A 19555-nucleotide genomic window follows, 5' to 3' on the forward strand; every position below is an offset into this window, starting at 1 on the left:
AACAGGGCTCGTGCCCTTATCAGCCAGGGCCACCTCCAGCCTCTGCAGAGGGGAGAGGAGATAGCACGGCTGGGGGGGGCAGGGGGTGCTCTCGGTAACTGGGTTTGAGGTTTGGGTTTTTAACTCTTTTGTTTTCATTTGTTTCATAAATGACCAAACAGGAGTCCCTTTGTCAGACCTTGTCCTGCCCTGCTCTGCTGCTGCCTTATTTTCACCTTACCGCAGCTGAGTTTTTGTAGAGTCACAGCCTGGTGTGGGTTGAAGGGACCTTAAAGCTCCTCCAGCTCCAACCCCTGCCATGGGCAGGGACCCCTTCCACTGGAGCAGCTTGCTCCAAGCCCCTGTGTCCAACCTGGCCTTGAACACTGCCAGGGATGGGGCAGCCACAGCTTCTCTGGGCACCCTGGGCCAGTGCCTCAGCACCCTCACAGGGAAGAGCTTCTGCCTAAGAGCTCATCTCAGTCTCCCCTCTGGCAGGTTAAAGCCATTCCCCTTGGCCTGTCCCTACATCCCTTGTCCCAAGCCCCTCTCCAGCTTTCCTGCAGCCCCTTCAGGCACTGGAGCTGCTCTCAGGTCTCCCCTTCAGGAGCCTTCTCTTCTCCAGGCTGCCCCAGCCCAGCTCTCTCAGCCTGGCTCCAGAGCAGAGCTGCTCCAGCCCTCGCAGCAGCTCCATGGCCTCCTCTGGACTCACTCCAAGAGCTTCACATCCCTCTTGTGGTGCTGCCCCAGAGCTGGATCAGGGCTGCAGGGGGGAGTCTCCCCAGGGCACAGCAGAGGGGCAGGATCCCCTCCCTGAGCTGCTGCTCATGTGCTGAGGTGCAGCCCAGCACACGGTTGGAGCTTCTCTGGCTCAAGCACACGCTGTGGGTCATGGGGAGCTTCTCCTCGCCCAATGCTGTATCTCTCTGTGCTTCCCAAAGAGAAAACCAAACCTCTAAGGGAGCTGAAGGAAGGTTATTTATCAGAAGGACGTGCTCCTCCCAGCACTGCAGTGCAGGACAAGGCTCTGCGCTCATCCCGGATGCTCTGGGCCGTAAAGGTTTAATGCAACATCTCACAAGCCCTTTTTGCCGGCATCAGCACTTTGAGGTTGGAGGCATCTTCATGTACCAGTGAGTCATGGAAAACTCACTGCTGGCAAAGCATGCAGATGTATGAGGTGGTCCGGTCAGGGAAGAACTGTGAAATCCAGATCGCTCTGCTTAGTGCATCCCTGTGTTTCTAGGGGAGGTTTAGTCAGGTCACCCCTAAATCCTTCCTTGTGCAGCGCTGTTCGAGGCTGTGCAGTGCTGGGTCCTTGAGGTGTTTAGGGACTTATCCCAGACTCAGCTTGGGAACCTGCTGGATGGGATGGGGGGGCTGTTCCTGTGCTGCGGGATGAGGATTGTAGCCGGAATTGCTGGCTTTGTCCCTGGAACCTGAGCGTTCCTAATCTGTGCCCATCCTGACTGTGGTCAGTGTCGGATTAGTCAGCCTTTAAATAGCACTAAATCGGGTGTTTCTGCAGCAATCTCAGTGCAGCACTTGGCCATATGCTTGTTTGGGGTTGCTTTGTGATGTGGTAGGTTTGGTGAAGGCAAAAAGAGGAAGGAAAACAACATGATCCGAGCTCTTTGTCACGTGGAGCCTGTGGTTTGTGCGAGCTGAAGCAGCTGGTGATGTGCTGACAGGGAACGCTGCTCGCTGCCCGAGCCACGCGCCCGCTTCCTCCGGGGCATTTGTGTGCTGGCACTGAGTCAGCATCAAAACCCTTCCTTCTTGAGCCAGGGGAGGTTTGGTGTCTGTGCTTCCACCCCCCAGCTGCAGGCACATGAGTGTTTGGCCTCAACAGGAACGCAGTTTTAAAGTGATGTTTGGGATTGCTCATGCCTGAAAGCAAATGCAGAGGTCACTGGCTGCGTGCTCCGGTTGTTCTGACCAAAGGATGTGCAAAACCCAGCTCACGGGAGACACACCATGGGGCGCTCGTGCAGTTGGGTGTCTGTAACGTGCGCTGCAGGGGATGTTTCAGATGTGCTTGTATGCAGCGCAGGGTGAGGATGGAGCACCAGATCTCGGCGTGGAGGAGCTGCTGGGGCTCAGAGCACCCTGAGCCCTGGTGGCACAGCGCTGGAAGCTGCTGTGTGGTGGGAGGGAGCCGCTGCCGGGGTGCTGGTGGTGGCACAACAGCCCTTTGTCACTGGGGTGAGATGGGGAGCGCGGCACCTGTCCCTGTGCTGCGGCACCGCTGGGGCATGGAGAGCTCCACCTCATCCCTGGTTAGGCTGTGAATTCCCTGTGGAAACCCTTGTGCATCGTCCACAGTCAGCCTGTGCCTTGTGGAGGGCGAGCAGAGAGCAGCATCCCATGGGAAGAGCCGTGCTGCTCGGTGCCAGGGTACCAATGGCTTTTCCTGCACCACAAGGGCTTGTGGCCGCCTCATCTTCTGTGCGGTCCCGACTCCTAGTAATGGAACAAAATCCCTTGGGAGAAATTGTCATACTCAGTTAAGAGGGGATCAGCCTGATGACCCCTGTGCTGCCTGTTCTGCAGCATCTTGAAGGAGAAAGGTGCTGAAAGCATTGCAAAGCATTGCTCTTCCACATCTAGCCGCTATCTCCTCTTCTGTCCCCATGTCCTGCCTTGCCCAGTTCTGCTGATTTTTGCATCCCTGTCTTTCATTTCTGGCCCTGCCTCTGCCTGCAGCAGCCTCTGCAGCTTCTTCTGAAGGTATTTCCTAGTCTTGCAGCTGGTAGAAATATTTCTCTGTGGCTGCAGGCCCCTTCACTTAGTTCATGAGATGATGTTTTCCAGTCTGATGGGAAAGTGGGATGAATAAGGTGGTTTCAACTTAATCTGTGAAGATACAATAGGAAAAATGGGTGTTAATCTCTCAGTTAGGAGAGGTGGGTGGTGGAAGCAGCAGCAAGGTGTCCACTGGGAAGCTTCCAGCTTCTTCCCCTGTGCTGGGCTCATCACCAGAGTGTAAGCAGCAGCTCAGGGAGGGGATCCTGCCCCTCTGCTCTGCTCTCAGTGAGACCCCACTTGCAGCACTGTGTGCAGCGCTGGTGTGCCCAGCACAAGAGGGACATGGAGCTGTTGGAGCAAGGCCATAGGAGGCCACAAGGATGAGCAGGGGCTGAAGCACCTCCTGTATGGAGCCAGGCTGAGAGCACTGGGGCTGTTCAGCCCCAAGAGAAGCTGCAGGAGACCTCAGAGCAGCTTCCGGTATCTGAAGGAGGCTACAAGGATTCTGGAGAGGGGCTCTTCATCAGGGACTGCAGTGACAGGACAAGGGGTGATGGGTTCAAACAAGGGAAGGTCAGGTTGGAGATAAGGCAGAAGCTCTTCCCTGTGAGGGTGCTGAGGTGCTGGCACAGGGTGCCCAGAGAAGCTGTGGCTGCCCCATCCCTGGCAGTGTTCAAGGCCAGGTTGGACACAGGGCTTGGAGCAAGCTGCTCTAGTGGAAGGGGTCCCTGCCCGTGGCAGGGGTTGGAGCTGGAGGAGCTTTAAGGTCCCATCCAAACCAGACCAGGATGGGGTTCCAGGATCTATGATCCTGTGATTTCTTCTCTTGCACAGGGGACAGGAGTTAAGTGTTTTTTTGGCTGAAGTTCTGGTTTCCAGGTGTCCAAATAGCTGAGAACGTGGAAGCAGAGATGAGATCCCAGTGAATCAGGTATGGGGTGGTAAGAGGGGTCAAACATCTACCCTTTGGCTGCTAGAAAATGGCCTTTATGTTGTGTGCAGGGTTAATGGGAATGAAATATCCTGTTGGACAAACCTGGGCTTGGGAGCTCTGCAGGTTCCTGGATTAAATGTCTGGATTGAGATGTTGGTAGAAATGGCAGCAGTGAGAGGCTCAGCTGGGGGATGCTTTGAGCTGTTTATAGTTGGGTGTCCTCTGTTTGTGATGTACCACTTGATCACAGCACCACCCACGTTTAAATGAGCCTCGATGTGCGTTTGGTTTTTTTTTTCTTGTAGTTACAACACTGCATTTCACCATTACATCCATAGAACAGTTTGGGTTGGAGGAGACCTTCAAAGCTCATCTAGTTCCCACCCCCTGCAATGAGCAGGGACATCTTCAACTTGGGCAGGTTTCTGAGAACCACATCCAGCCTGGCCTGGAAAGTCTCTAGGGATGGAGCATCCATCACCTCTGGGAAACCAGTGCCAGTGCCTCATGGCTCACCCTCATTGTAAAGGATTTCTTTCTAGTGTGATGTAGGGTCTTGGACCACTGTGCTTTGCAGGGTGATGCTCTTCCACATCCCTCTGCAGAGGAACCCCCTGGGCTCCTGGCTGGGATGTGCTCCGCTGCTCCCGAGCTGCCAGTGTGGGGACTTCCCTTTCCCCATGGGATGTGCTGTTGGGAAGCTGGAGCAGCTGCAGGACCAGGGCTCCAACTGGGGCCGTGCCTCCTGGCTGTGCTGCTTTGAGGCCCTTGCGCTGCCCTGCGCGTGTCTCTTGCCGTGCTCTCTTCTGGATACATCAGGATGGAAACACTTGTCCTCATTGTCTCCCTGAGAGAACTGATGCAGCCGCCAGTGGTGTTCACCTGGTGGTGGGTGAGTGCTCAGCCTAAGGGAATGCTGGGCTGCCTGGATTGGGACTGCAGCAAGGGCAGCAGGAGGGGGGTGTTGGGGGTGGCTGGCACAGTTGTCTTGCTGCAGCGCCCTTCAGTTCTTGGGCTCTGAGGTGTGGTTGGGGTCCTTGAGCTGCTTTGACACCAGAGGTGCACCGGCAGCTCCAGGCCAATGTGTTCATCAGCCTCACCCTCCCCAGATCCCCTGGTGTGCCGGGGGGTGTGCCCTGCGGTGCTGGGTTTGTGCTGGAATGGTGCAGCATTTCCTTCTGGCTGTGCTGGGGTTGGGGTTTGGGTGTGATCTGCAGCCCTGCAGAAGCCTAGGTCCATAATTCTGTTGACACAGGACAGCCAAAAACTCCTCAAGGTCTGTTTGCCAGCTCCAGCAATGGATCTGGGATTTGTGTCCAGCTTCATACCACAGGCAGAAGCTCTTCCCTGTGAGGGTGCCGAGGCGCTGGCACAGGGTGCCCAGAGAAGCTGTGGCTGCCCCATCCCTGGCAGTGTTCAGGTTGAACACAGGGGCTGTCCCTGGGCTGTGTTGATCTACCCACCCGAAGCACATGAGCTGCAGGAACCGGCTGTTGTGGTGGTGCTGGTGATGCTGGGGAGGCTGTTCCTCACCTACGCTCTAAACCCAGACGTGGGCAGGAAGCTTTGTAAAGCATCAGCTGCGTGGTGTGAGCTGTGACAGCTCAAGAGAGCACTGAGGGGATGGAAACCCCCGCGAGGCTGCACGGCAGCAGCAGCAGGGTTCCCTGGGAATGCCATTTAAACTGGAATGGTTCCTGGCTGGCAGACAGGGAGCAGGCAGTTGAGGGACAGCCTGGAGAAGCCTCGTGTGTCTGGCGGTGCCTGCTGCCAGGGCTGCAGTCACAGCACATTCCTGTTCAAACACTCGGCGCTGCTCTCCCAAGGGAAGGATGCTCGGGTGGCTGCTTGGGAACGTGCTGGCTCCAGCCTCCCCGCTCTCACCAGGGTGAATTCCCCAAAGTGTGTGGTCAGAGGCTGGGAGGTTCAGGTGCAGCCTCATGGACGTGCCCAAATGTGGTTTTGTGGGGCAGCCACGGTGAGCAAAACCCCTGGGTGAAGGATGTGCAGGAATAGAACCTGTGAGGCCTTGAGTGCTGCTCACCCTGTGGTCACCAAGGCTGTCAGGGGAGGTGGGCATGGACACAGGTTTGAGCCCTGCAGTGACCTCTTCACTGGAGAGCAAGTGGCTGGGGGAGTGACAAGATGGGGATTTAGCATTGAAGGTGTAGGCACTGGAGCTGCTCTCAGGTCTCCCCTTCAGGAGCCTTCTCTTCTCCAGGCTGACCCAGCCCAGCTCTCTCAGCCTGGCTCCAGAGCAGAGCTGCTCCAGCCCTTGCAGCAGCTCCGTGGCCTTCTCTGCACTCACTCATGCAGGTCCATCTTAGCAGATAAACCCGAGGAGCATCCATCATGCTTCCTTGCTGTATGTGAGCGGTGGTTTGGGGCAGGGTGTGAGCTCTGGAGCTCTCCATTTCTTGCTGTGTCCTGTTAACTTCCCACAGAGCCACACAGCTGTAATTAAAATATCCCTGTGAGGGTCGTGCCAGCATCTGCAGGTAAATGTTGGGCTGTTGTGATATAGCTGAAAGCAAAGCTGTGGAGCTGAGAGATGAAAACCAGCTTATTCTGTATTCCCCTCCCCCCCCCCCCCTTCTCTTGGCTCTGTTTATCAGTCTGTCTTCAGAGCTCTTACAAAGGAGTTTCAGGGTTTTATATATAGAAAGATGTCTTGGAGCATCTTTTGCATAGCGCTGGCGGCCTGAGCAGCCTCAGAACTGGAAAGCAGGGCTTTACATGGTGACTTGCTGTTCTCTGATTGCACTGTGCTGTGTGGCTCATCTGTCAGGCTGTAGAGTAGGAGTTGCTAAAATTAAGACTCTAGGAGTTTTATAGCAAAAGCCTTTTTAAGTACCTGATGCTGAGGAGCTGCCTTGTCAAGTTCTGTATGTTTAGGTTTGTGGTATGAAAGCAGCTGGAGCAGCTTTTCAGCTGTGTTCAGAGCAGCATCCTCTGATCGGTGTCTGCAGGAATTGGGATCCCTGCATGCTGCCAGAGGAGATTTGGCTGCTGAAATAGGGACCTGCTGGCATCACAACATGCATTGATGCTTTTAGAGTAAGAAATCTTTCTGGTGATTCATAGAATCCCAGCCTGGTTTGGGTTGGGAGGGACCTTCCAGTTCCAACCCCTGCCACGGGCAGGGACACCTTCCACTAGAGCAGCTTGCTCCAAGCCCCTGTGTCCAACCTGGCCTTGAACACTGCCAGGGATGGGGCAGCCACAGCTTCTCTGGGCACCCTGTGCCAGCGCCTCAGCACCCTCACAGGGAAGAGCTTCTGCCTCAGAGCTCATCTCCATCTCCCCTCTGTCAGTTTAGAACCATTCCCCCTTGCCAGGCAGGAACCTCTCATTTCACCCCTGGGTTTGGCACAGTTGGGTTGAGGCTTCCCAGTTTTTTGTCTGGCCCCTGCTGAGGTTCACCCCTCCAGCTCAGCCTGCAGCATCTCCTTGGCCAGCCCATGTCCTGCCCAGGCAGCATTAGTTCTGTATCCCTGGAGTCTGTCCCCGTGTCCTCACCCTCGCTGTGCCCGCAGCACCCCACGGACGTGGATTACCGGGTGATGGCCACCTTCACCGAGTTCTACACCACGCTCCTGGGCTTCGTCAACTTCCGCCTCTACCAGTCCCTCAACCTGCTCAGCACCCTCACAGGGAAGCCCCATTCCTGCCCCAGGAGGGATTTGGGGAATAATCCATGCTGGGCAGTTGATGGCCACTGAGTCCAAGCCACGTTCCCAGCAGAGCCTCTGCCCTAGCTGGTATCTCAGGACTCGCATGGAGCTGCCCTGGGGCTCTGAGCATCTCGCTGCTGGGCTCTGGGGAAGGGGTTTTGTTCACCCAGGTCATTGGCTTCCCCCTTGCTGGATGTTCTTTCCTCCTCCTGCTTTCTAACACCCACAGGTAACCTTTATCCTGTGTTCCAGGAGATGCAGGGCATCTCTCACTGTGCCGTTGGCAAGCGCTCCCTGCGAGGCGGTCCTCTTCATCCTCCCCCTGCACAGCTCTCGTTATAGATCTCTAAAGGCAAATCCATCACAGAATCATGGAATGGTTTGGGTTGGAAGGGGCCTTCAGAGCTCATTTTGTCCAACCCCCTGCCATGGGCAGGGACATCTTCAACTAGATCAGGTCACCCAGAACCTCGTCCAGCCCGGGTAGGGTTGATCTGTGTAGTGATAGGATGAAGGGCAGAGCGTGCTGGGGACACGTCTCACTGACCTGGGACTGTAGCCAAACAGAACAAATCTGTCAGGTCTTGTGCTCAGGTCTTGGGCTGCTGCTGTGGGATCTGCCTCTCCTGGTGAGCTCAGGCCATGGACATCTGCAGGCACTTTGTCCTTACCAAAATAGGGGCTGTGGCGGTAGGACAAGGAGTGATGGGTTTAAACTGAAATAGGGGAGACTGAGCTGAGCTCTTAGGCAGAAGCTCTTCCCTGTGAGGGTGCTGAGGCGCTGGCACAGGGTGCCCAGAGAAGCTGTGGCTGCCCCATCCCTGGCAGTGTTCAAGGCCAGGTTGGACACAGGGGCTTGGGGCAAGCTGCTCTAGTGGAAGGTGTCCCTGCCCGTGGCAGGGGTTGGAGCTGGAGGAGCTTTCAGGTCCCTTCCACCACAAACCAGGCTGGGATGGTTCCACGATGAGCTTTGCGAGGGAACAGCAAAAAAATCCCAGGTATTCCTCCGCCTCCACCTCTGTGCCCTGAGCCCAGGTTTAACCTCCCTCTGGCTCCGTTGCAGCCCGCCCAGGTCCTCTCCCGTACGTGCAGCGCTGGGCTTATTGCCGGAAGCGCAGGGTCAGGAGATGTGCCTGGGCTGTGTTACACAGGAGCTGAGCTGCTGGTGGTGCCGAGCAGATCCACCCCAGCAGCGGCGCTCCTCAAGGGCACCCGTGCCTCCTGCCTCTCCCCATGCACACAGAGCAGTCGCTGGTTGCTGGCTCAGGGCTGGGTCAGGTGCCTGCCTCGTGTCGGGGTGCTGATGGGTAGGGATTGGTTTCTGTGCAGACTGGCATGGGAATGGAGCTTGCAGAACAAAAACCTGGCCTGAAATGGTGCTCTGGGTGGGAGAGCAGGGCTGGGAATGTGACTGGAGCTGATTGAGGGAAGTCACCTTGGAGACCTCTGTTCTGTGTAGAGGAGAAAATCATTTCAGCAGTTCTCTGAAGGGGGAAGTAATTCCTCCTGGGAACACATCAGTGTGTGCTGCATCACAAAGAGGGTGACTTTGGAAGTGAGAATCGGAGCTTGATTTCCTTTGATGCCAGTTCACTCCCCTCCCGCACGCAAATGTAACCGGGCTGTGCACTGGGTTTGAACTTAACCTATGGTCCCACCAGGCCCTTGTCCCAAGCCCCTCTCCAGGTTTCCTGCAGCCCCTTTAGGCACTGGAGCTTCTCTGAGGTCTCCCCTTAAGGAGCCTTCTCTTCTCCAGGCTGGACAAGTCTGTGACTGTGCATTCTGGCAGTATTAAAGGGGTTTGAATTAACAACTGATTCAGGACTTGTGTTGCTTCCATTTGCCTTTCACATGGCGATCTTTGCATGCAGGATCTTAGCACACCAGCTCCGCTGCCCTTCTCGGACCCTGCTCCAGCACCTCAATGTCTCTGTTGTAGTGAGGGGCCCAGAGCTGAACACGGGATTCAAGGTGCCTCAGCCCATCCCCTTTCTTCTGCTGCAGAAGCCTCTCTGACTGTGATGGCTTTGCTGTCCTTACCTCCTGCTGGGGTCATGTCCATGGGTCTCTGTGGTGTGGCCGGGTGCTCTGGGGACAGGCTGGGTGCAGGGGGGGCTGACGCTTCCTTTTCCCTCTGTTCCTCTGCAGGACGCAGGCAGAAATGGCCCACACGTGTCGCGGGACCATCAACCTGTCCACGGCTCACATCGACACGGAGGACTCCTGTAACATTGTGCTTTCCAACGGGGGCAGGACCTACCACTTAAAGGCCAACTCGGAAGTGGAGAGGCAACGCTGGGTCACGGCCCTGGAGCTGGCCAAAGCCAAAGCCATCCGCATGAGGAACAACCAGTCAGGTAGAGGCTGTGACCCTGCAGCTGGGTCCTCTCTAAAACCTCCTTGTAAAGCAGCGCTTTTGTGCCTGCTAACTCGTGCAGAAAGCCTGGCAGATCCTGTGTCACACGTAATTAAACAGAGCTGATGGTGTCACGCAGACACAAAGGGTTCTAAACAACGCTGTGTGCACCAAACATCATCTCGTCTGGTTGCGCAGCATTGGGCAGGGCTGCAAAGTCCCTGGTGCTGGGTGTGAGTTGTAGAGGACCAGTCAAAACGAGCTGTGCTTAAGGCAGGATGGATGTGTCTGTCTCCCAGAGGCTCTGTGTTGGTCTGTGTGGATGGGGGGTGCTGGAAGAGGCACCGCAGGGAGCACCAGTGCACGACAGGGTGCTGGAGTCGCATTCACCCAGGGCTCAGGGGAGTTTGGCAGATGGGTGACACACACATGTAGCTGAGCTGTTTTCTTCCACACACATTCCTCCTTCTCCGTCCACCACCTCGCTGTGGGGTGGGGGTTATCGGTGTCCATTTGGGATGGCTGTGATCTGTGAATGTCCCAGTGCTGTGCCTGTTACACAGCCCCTCCCCAGGGTGTCATTGCTGCTGCTCGTTGTGTGATGGCTCTGTTCAGTGCTGAGCAGTGTTACAGAAGTATTTCAGTGTTCATAGCTCTTCTGGGACTAACAATTGGTTTTCTTCCACAAGCTAGCACTGCTTCCAGTAGCTGAAGGGAAAAGCAAACCAGGCCTTGTACAAGAGAGTTGATGTCAGTTGATACATCAGCTGTGCTTTTGTAATGCTCTGCCTGAAAGGAAAATGTAGCTTCAAAATATGCCCCTAATATTGTAGGAAGGGGGTGGGTGAGGCCGAGACCAGGTACTGTACCATTCCAGGCCCTGGAGCACAGCCTGGAGCTCCTTTGGTTCAGTGCTTGTGGAGCATCTCACTGTCCTGGTCTGGGTTAGGGCTTGGGGACACTTGCAGGTGCTGCTCTGTGCTATGGACTGCAGGGAATATGGATACATAAGTCAAATATTTTGCAGCTCAGCATTCCAGGGAAGGTTGGGGGTTGGTTCAGTGCCTCCGTACAAACCTGCGCTTCCCCAGGGGCACTGCTGCTGCTGGTGCACTGAACCCACTGCGTGCCATGGCTGTGTGGATGGAGGCCGCTCTGTAACGTGCTGGCTTAGGAAGTCACACAGTCAGCATCAAATCCGTGTGACCATGGGTTTGGAAGGCAGCGCATTCATGTTTTTGTCCATGTGCCAGTGGGATGGTCCCTTGGGATGCTGGCTGCCGGGGGCAGAGCCTGTGCTTGATGTCGTGCTGTAGGGAGCAGCACAAAGCCAGAGCGCCAGCGGTTTGACTTGCAGGAGAGCAGACCCCTGGTCCTGGATGACGTGGTCTGACTTGTGTCTCCTCAGCCAGCCCTCCAGGTCACGCAGAGGTTGAGCACTGTGTGAGCCACTTCCCTGCTTCCCCTCGCTGTTCCGGGGTGCTGTGTTCCGAGGCACTGGTGTCTGTGGGACTCATGACATGCAGTATTGTGAGCTCCAGCTCTGGGACGTGTGGAAATATCAATGGAGAGGGCAGGTCCTGGGCAGAGTTTTGCATGATGTTGTGCCAGGTGACGGCTGGGATGGCTGTCGGTCCCAGGAATGCTGCTTATCCCACAGCGGGAAGCACATCCTAAGCTGGGTGAATGTTTGGAAAAGGATCTTGTGTGTGGGAGAGGCTGGTGTGGGCTTCACCTTCCCCTTGCTGGGCATGGGGTGATGGGGGATGCTGGGGCAGCTGCAGGACGGCAGCGCTGCTCCTGGAGCCAGGCGCAGGCACTGTGGGTTGTGTCCTTACATCGAAACAGCCGGCACAGAGGCTTCCTGTCCTAAGGCTCCGACTTCTGAACTGCAGGCAGCTGGGGCCGTGCTTCCCGGGCAGGGTGGTGCAGCAGCGGCGCTCGCTCCGGCACTGCCTCACGGTTGTGCTGACTCAGCTCGCTGCAGTGATCCAGGCCAGGGAGGGGATGGGAGATACAGACCAACCCAAACGCCTGTTTTTCCAGGCTTTTCTGAGCTGCTCCGATGGGATAAGGCACTGTAAGCAGGCGCTGAGCCCTTGTGCTGTGCAGTTAGAGCAGGGGACGGCTGTGGGTTACTTTACACTCCAATGTGCACCAGGCTGATGGTGTTTTGTCCCAGTTAGAGGTCTTTCAGTTAAGGAAAAGCAGGAATCTGTGTTAGGTTCGCTTGAGCCTAAATCGAATTCCCAGTGCAAGGAGAGGGCTCTGGGTGGCTGGAAGACTGGGAGAGCAGTGCAGGGGATAGGTGAGGAGAGCAGTGAAGCTTCTAATGCTGCCTGTCCTGCTGGGGAAAGGCATGAGGAGCATCCTTATAGATGCTCCAGGCTGGTGGAGAGGGCTGGGTTCCAGTCAGCTGCTGCTGAGGTGTCTCTGCTGCTGAGCCCTGGGGCAGTCTCACATGTGGAGCAGCTTTTCAGCATGCAAGGAGCATCCAGGAGAGGGAAGGGGATGTCCTTTGGAGTCACAGAATCACAGAATCCCAGCCTGGTTTGGGTTGGAAGGGACCTTAAAGCTCCTCCAGCTCCAACCCCTGCCATGGCAGGGACACCTTCCACTAGAGCAGCTTGCTCCAAGCCCCTGTGTCCAACCTGGCCTTGAACACTGCCAGGGATGGGGCAGCCATGGCTTCTCTGGGCACCCTGTGCCAGCACCTCAGCACCCTCGCAGTGAAGCACAGCAGGTTAAAGTCACCCTTCAGCTCCCAAGCCCCTGCCAGGTGACCGGGGAGCCTCAACAAGCCCTCTGAGGCGACTTGGTGTTCATCCCCCCCTGCAAGGAGCCAATGCAACTCCAACCCCACGCTGAACTCTTCCCTCTCACAGCCACATTCATTTGTTCCTGCAGGAGCAATTTGCTCCTTGCATCCAGAAGGGCCAGGGTGTTAGTGTGGAATGAGTTCATTAAAGCCATGGAAAGCAAAGCCAGGTAACTTGGAATGTTCTAAAGGTGAGCCCCATGTGGGGCTCTACTGAAGATACATGGTCCAGTGAGAGCTGGAGTTCCCATGTCATCTGTGGCTCTGCAGACACCAGGGGTTCCTTGCTGCTTTCCTCTTGGGATTGGTGGGGTGTAGGACTGGCACATGGTGTAAACTGCAAATATCCTGACTGGAGGAGACTATTTTGGGGTGGATGAAGAGTCTTTTCCCCCTGTGGTTCTCTTGCAGAGAACAGGCAGGAAAGCGCTGGTGCCTGCCCTGCTGGCTGGTGCCGTGCACTCGGAGGAGCTGCTTCCACAGCCCTGGGTTTCATTTCTATTTCTAAGAAACATCAAACCCCTCCCAAGATGGGAGACTGCTGTTCCCTCCTGCGGTAACTCAAGGAGCTCTGGTTTCCCCTGTACCCGCTGCATAGCCAGGACTATTTTGGTCCGGAGCTGTGAGCAGGGGCACAGGGACGTGCTGATGGATGTCACCGGAGGAAGATCATGTCCTCATCCTGCTTTCCTGGTGAGAAACTGGCCTGCTGATACTGGGGATTAGTGGCAGAAAGTGAGAGTAGAGGCGAGCTGCTCTCGGAGCTCTCTCCTCTGTTACCACGTGGTGTGTAATTCCTCTGGGATAAACGTACAGTGTAAGTCAGGACAGAAGGGGCCAGGTGGGGAGCTTGGCTCCAGCCTCTGCTCAGCCCCCACTGCTGTTCCTTCTCCTCCTGGTTGGGCTTAGAATGTGTTGGTGAAGTTGGAGGATACTTAATTTGCCCACAGGGTTCCCAGCTCTGTCACCCCATGGAGAGTCAGATGCCTGTAACCCCCTTCTGGTCCCATTGCTGTGAGCTCCTGGGGTAATTCCAGCCTCCCCACTCCCCACGCTGCACCCACATTGGCCCTTGGATTTTTGTCAGCTCGTACATCAGGCTCTGGGCAATGTTGAGTTTGGAGAGTGGGTGCACAGAAACCCTTTTATCTGCTCCTTGTGCTCACTCTTCTCCGCAGCTATCCTCCGGAGGAGTGTTTGCTGACTGTGGTTAGTATTCCTTTTTCATGGCAGTAAAAATATCCTCTAGGACAGTAACATGCTAGCAGCTCCCAGTGCCTGAAGGGGCTACAGGAAACCTGGAGAGGAGCTTTGGCTAATGGCCCGCAGGAACAGGACAGGGAATGGCTTTAACCTGCCAGGGGGAAGACTGAGATGAGCTCTTAGGAATATTCTGGCTCCTGGGCATCTCATAAGGAATGGAAAGGCTCTGCCAAGCAAGGGGAGAGTTTTGGGTCTGGGATGTGCAGTAGATGTCTGTGGTGTTCCACATCTGCCGCAGCTGAATGCTTGGGGTGTCGCAGGCGATGGGACCATCAGCAATTGCCCTAAACATGGGGGGTTATGAAGCACTGAGTCCCTTTTAAGTCCGGGGTTGAAGTGGTCTGAGCACGTACGTGATGTGTTCTGGGAAAGTCAGGTGACAGGAAGAACAAGAAGTGGTTTCCCATTGTTGCTGCTTTTAGAGTGTGTCTGACCAGCCTGGGAATGCTTCCCAACCAGACAACGTTGTAGGCCTTGGGGTGGAAGCCCAAGGTGGTGAGTACTTGGCCAGGCAGTGTGAGTGCTGGAGCTGGTGAGATCCTGATGGGTGGACATTGAGCAGAGATGGGCTATAGTCAGTCTGAGGTCTGCACAGCCTCCAATTGCTGTTGGCAGTGCAGATGTGGGGGGGGGGAGGGCAGGAATCTTTGGGATCTTGCTGTATTTCACAAGCCAGGAAATACCTGGCTGGAATCCTCTTGCCACTGTTTTGCACTTCCACGTGGGGATGGAGTTACCCAGGCCATGCGGGTACCCCCTGGGGTGGGTGCTGCTCTGGCCCTTGTTTCCCCGGCGCAGCACTCCGATCTCTGTGATTCTGTTGCAGGTGGAATCTGTGGTGATGGCTTAAAGGGAAGGCACACCGAAAATGTGGCTTATGTAACAGCACAGATTCAACATTCCAGCAGGAGCTCAGCGGGGACTGTGGAATTGAGGCCACCTCCGCTGCAGTGAGTGAAGGAGCTGGTGTGCAGGGATGGGAGAGGGCTTGTGTGTGACAGCAGCACAGAAAGGCAAGGGAAGCACTGGCAGAATCATGGAATCCCGAGATCCAGCCTGTTTGGGTTGGGAGGGACCTAAAAGCTCAACCCCCTGCCACGGGCAGGGACCCCTTCCACTAGAGCAGCTTGCTCCAAGCCCCTGTGTCCAACCTGGCCTTGAACACTGCCAGGGATGGGGCAGCCACAGCTTCTCTGGGCACCCTGTGCCAGCGCCTCAGCACCCTCACAGGGAAGAGCTTCTGCCTAAGAGCTCATCTCAGTCTCCCCTCTGGCAGGTTAAAGCCATTCCCCTTGGCCTGTCCCTACAGGCCCTTGCCCAAAGCCCCTCTCCAGGTTTCCTGGATCCCTTTTAGGCACTGGAGCTGCTCTAAGGTCTCCTGTGGAAAAAAAAGCCTGCTATTGTGTGTGGAGTGGTACTGGGGCAGCAGTCCATGTTAGCATTGCAAGCATGTGGTGTACAAGTGGGGTTTGGGAGGGACGGACAGCGATGTCCCAGCTCCACCACATCTGCAGGACGTGCTCATGCTCCTGCCCGATGGCCCTGGACCATCCCCACCGCCCCACTGTCCTAGGGGAGCAGGAGGCAAGGGGAACACTGGTGCTCTGCTTCCCGAGCTGTCACCCTGCACCTGGGTGCTCTTGGCAGGTTGTGCTTCCGTTCCTGACACGCTTCAGGGCTGCTGATCTACAGGCGCTGGAGCAGGTGGTGAGCAGTGAGCAGTGAGCTGTGCCTGGGGCAGTGACTGACCCTGCCTGGGCGCCCGGAGCTGCTCATGCCGTAGTTTGGGCTCTGGTGCACTCAGTGCTACAGGTGAGGCTGCCTCCATAAACCCCCTAAAAATAACCCCCGAGCGTGACAGTGCGGAGGAGGGAAGGGGTGAGGAGCTGCAGCAGCAGCGCGGGGAGGAGCCTCTGCCCCCACGCTGGTGCTGGGGAAGATGCTCCTGCAGGAGGAGGGGGATGGAGTGTGCAGCACCAGGGTGTTGGCTGACAGCGGAGCCCCGAGGTGCTGGGTGAGCACACGGGGGTCTGCAGGGTGTCGCTGGCTCCGGGGTGTGGACAGCATCCTGGGTGAAGAGTGCTTTTACAGTGATCTCAAAGGAGAACCTTGGCTGAAGGGACCTGGAGCTCTTGTGGGACTGCAGAGGAGGCCACGGAGCTGCTGCGAGGGCTGGAGCAGCTCTGCTCTGGAGCCAGGCTGAGAGAGCTGGGCTGGGTCAGCCTGGAGAAGAGAAGGCTCCTGAAGGGGAGACCTGAGAGCAGCTCCAGTGCCTAAAGGGGCTGCAGGAAAGCTGGAGAGGGGCTTGGGACAAGGGATGTAGGGACAGGCCAAGGGAGAATGGCAGCTCACATCTTTGCTGGCCTTGGTGAACCATCCTGGTGCTCATCCCACCGTTTCCCTTCTCCTTTGGAGAGCGGGTGCACTTGAACATTCCCAGCTTGTCACCAAGGAATTGTCCCTGTGGCTCTCTGCAAGCCTGCAGTTTGTATTCCCTGAGATCTTAGAAATCGCTGTTCCTGCGTTGGTGGCAGAAGTGGGAAGGATGATCCATGCCATTCCTTCTCTGCTGCGCTGGCTAATATTAGCTTGATTTGTCATTTTGGTATCAAAACCAGAGTTGGGATGAAAGCACAGGTGGTCCCTTCTATTGACCACCAGTGCCGGGATGCTGGTTCTAATGCTCTGCCTGCGTTGAAGTTTAACTTGCTGCTCTACTTGCAGCTCTGCATAGTTGAGGCCCATGACCTGGTCGCACAGCCTGGCTCTTGCTGCCTCTCATGCCTTGAAGTCTTGCCAAGCACTGAGGATGGATGTTTGTTACTTACACATTGAAGCCAGGCAAGTTTCACCTGTAGGGAGCTTTTAGTGCAGTTTTTAGAATCACAGAATCCAGCCTGGTTTGGGCTGGAAGGGACCTTAAAGCTCCTCCAGTCCCAACCCTTGCCATGGGCAGGGACTCCTTCCACTAGAGCAGCTTGCTCCAAGCCCCTGTGTCCAACCTGGCCTTGAACACTGCCAGGGATGGGGCAGCCACAGCTTCTCTGGGCACCCTGTGCCAGCGCCTCAGCACCCTCACAGGGAAGAGCTTCTGCCTCAGAGCTCATCTCAGTCTCCCCTCTGGCAGGTTAAAGCCATTCCCCTTGGCCTGTCCCTACATCCCTTGTCCCAAGCCCCTCTCCAGCTTTCCTGCAGCCCCTTCAGGCACTGGAGCTGCTCTCAGGTCTCCCCTTCAGGAGCCTTCTCTTCTCCAGGCTGCCCCAGCCCAGCTCTCTCAGCCTGGCTCCAGAGCAGAGCTGCTCCAGCCCTCGCAGCATCCCCATGGCCTCCTCCGCACTCGCTCCAACAGCTCCACATCCCTCTTGTGCTGCTCCCCAGAGCTGGATCAGGGCTACAGGGGGGTCTCCCCAGGGCACAGCAGAGGGGCAGGATCCCCTCCCTGAGCTGCTGCTCACGCTCTGGGGGTGCAGCCCAGCACACGGCGGGGTTCTGGGCTCAAGCACTGTGTGTTCATGGGGAGCTTCTCAGTAGGTTCTCTAATGAGGATTTTCATCTCCGGGAACTCCAGGGGGAGCGTTTCCAGCTCACGTCAGCACTTCCCTGGATTTCAGTGTTATTTTTAGGCCTCTGAAACTCCCAAGTGGTTCTTTTTTTCACTGGCACGGAAAAAGCCTGAGGAAACTCGGTTTTGACCTGACAATAACAATAGCTCCTGATTAGAAATGAGTCAGCCTGGGATGAGCCTGTGATGAGATGAAAGCTTGATCCCTCCAGGAAGCCTGCAGCACGTCCCTGGGGGCTGGCTGGGCAGCGGTGCAGGCGGCAGAGCTGGTCCACAGCGAGCAGTGGAGGACAGGAAGGAATCCCTGCTGCAGTGTGGGTCGTATCACATGGAGCAAGTCAGCTCCTGCTCTACACCCCTGTGCCAGCACCTCAGCACCCTCACAGGGAAGAGCTTCTGCCTAAGAGCTCATCTCAGTCTCCCCTCTGGCAGGTTCAAGCCATTCCCCTTGGCCTGTCCCTGCAGGGTCTGGTGAAGAGGATGCTGTGATTCAGGATGCAGCACAGGGTTGCTGGTGGTTTGCTCCGTGCTCTGTGCCAAGGTAGGGCAGCAGGGGAGGGTTTATCCTCCTCTGGCACCCTCTTCCATGAAGCCCTGACTCCGGTGAACACTCAGCAGGATTTGCCCTGAGGCTCCCCAGCTCCTGCATGGGAGATGTCCCTGCAGAGGGCCCAGTGCTGAAGGTATTTGCTTGCCTGTGCTTGATGGATGACTTCCAGGAGAGGGGTTTGGCAGTCAGACCCTGCTCCAATGCTCTGCATGGGGCAGGAGAGCAGCTCCCATGGGGGGGAGCGCTGCTACTCCTACCCCCAGCATCTCAGCTCTTTCCCTGGGGCCAGGTTGGCTCCGGGTGCTCAGAGCCCATGGGGACCCCGTGATGGCATCAGAACAGTGCACACTGAGCTGCCGGGGTGGACACGGCTCCTCCAGCCGGGCTGTGCTGGCATCTTGTGGTGCTTTGTGCTCCTGCAGCTTCTGGCTCCTGGCGTTGGAATCAGCTTGGCTGCTGGCAGATGCTCCTTTGGGATCCAACTTGGGAAACGGGTGATTGTTGTTGAGGAGTGTTTCAGTTCAAATGAACATGCTGGGAAGTGAGGGTCAGCTGTGAGAGGGTAGGATGGTTCTATCTTGTGTTCTGCTCAGGTTTAGTTTTATTGCAAGGAAATGTTTCCTGAGTAGTAGCATGTGGCCTCTTCCACTGGCTCCATTGGTGATGGATGGATGGATGGATGGATGGATGGATGGATGGATGGATGGATGGATGGATGGATGGAGTGCTGCTTCTGCCAGGCAGCGGTGGAGGGGTGTTTGCTGGGACCTGGTTTGTGTTGGAAGGGACCTTAAAGCTCCTCCAGCTCCAATCCCTGCCACGGGCAGGGACCCCTTCCACTAGAGCAGCTTGCTCCAAGCCACTGTGTCCAACCTGGCCTTGAACACTGCCAGGGATGGGGCAGCCACAGCTTCTCTGGGCACCCTGTGCCAGCGCCTCAGCACCCTCACAGGGAAGAGCTTCTGCCTCAGAGCTCAGCTCAGTCTCCCCTCTGGCAGGTTCAAGCCATTCCCCTTGGCCTGTCCCTACATCCCTTGTCCCAAGCCCCTCTCCAGCTTTCCTGCAGCCCCTTCAGGCACTGGAGCTGCTCTCAGGTCTCCCCTTCAGGAGCCTTCTCTTCTCCAGGCTGAGCCAGCCCAGCTCTCTCAGCCTGGCTCCAGAGCAGAGCTGCTCCAGCCCTTGCAGCATCCCCATGGCCTCCTCTGGCCTCGCTCTGACAGCTCCACGTCCCTCTTGTGCTGCTGCCCCAGAGCTGGATCAGGGCTGCAAGGGAGGGGTCTCCACAGAGAAGGGGAGAATCACCAATCAATACTGTATATATTTCTATATATATATAATAATCTACAATGGAAATTAGTGGTGTTTTGGCTGCTTTCGGGTAGGTTTGTATTCAAAACGCATTTTATTTCTCACTTGTGTGGGTAACTACGGGTGTTACTGGAGCATCACACTTTAGAAAGGCAGGCGTCTGGGGCGGTGTGAGGAGCACCCAGCATTCCAGGAAGAGTATTAAAGTCAAATGGTAAAACCAAAAGAAAAGAAACAGGTTATGGAGATGTGATGGTGCCTTCCAACGCTGGAGGTTTCTGCTAGGGGAAGGGTGGCCCTTTCTTCCCTGTGTCTGCAGGGGGCAGAGATGGTCCCTTCAGTGTGGAGCGAGAAAATCACTTG

General features: G+C 56.3%; 1 protein-coding gene across 2 annotated transcripts in view; it reads left to right on the forward strand.

The window, feature by feature from the left end:
• The window catches only part of OSBP2 (oxysterol binding protein 2), a 78718-nt gene that overhangs the window by 14418 nt on the left and 44745 nt on the right, over positions 1 to 19555 (forward strand). For both annotated transcript variants that reach the window (XM_057411091.1, XM_057411102.1), the window contains one exon: positions 9484 to 9692. In XM_057411091.1, the coding sequence (XP_057267074.1) occupies positions 9484 to 9692 (209 nt within the window). The remainder of the gene's footprint in view (positions 1 to 9483; positions 9693 to 19555) is intronic.

The sequence above is a fragment of the Pezoporus wallicus genome, unplaced genomic scaffold, assembly GCF_028554395.1.
Source record: "Pezoporus wallicus isolate ANWC-B61680 ecotype Strahan unplaced genomic scaffold, APGP_CSIRO_Pwel_v1 contig_8226, whole genome shotgun sequence".
In the NCBI taxonomy this organism is placed as follows: domain Eukaryota; kingdom Metazoa; phylum Chordata; class Aves; order Psittaciformes; family Psittacidae; genus Pezoporus; species Pezoporus wallicus.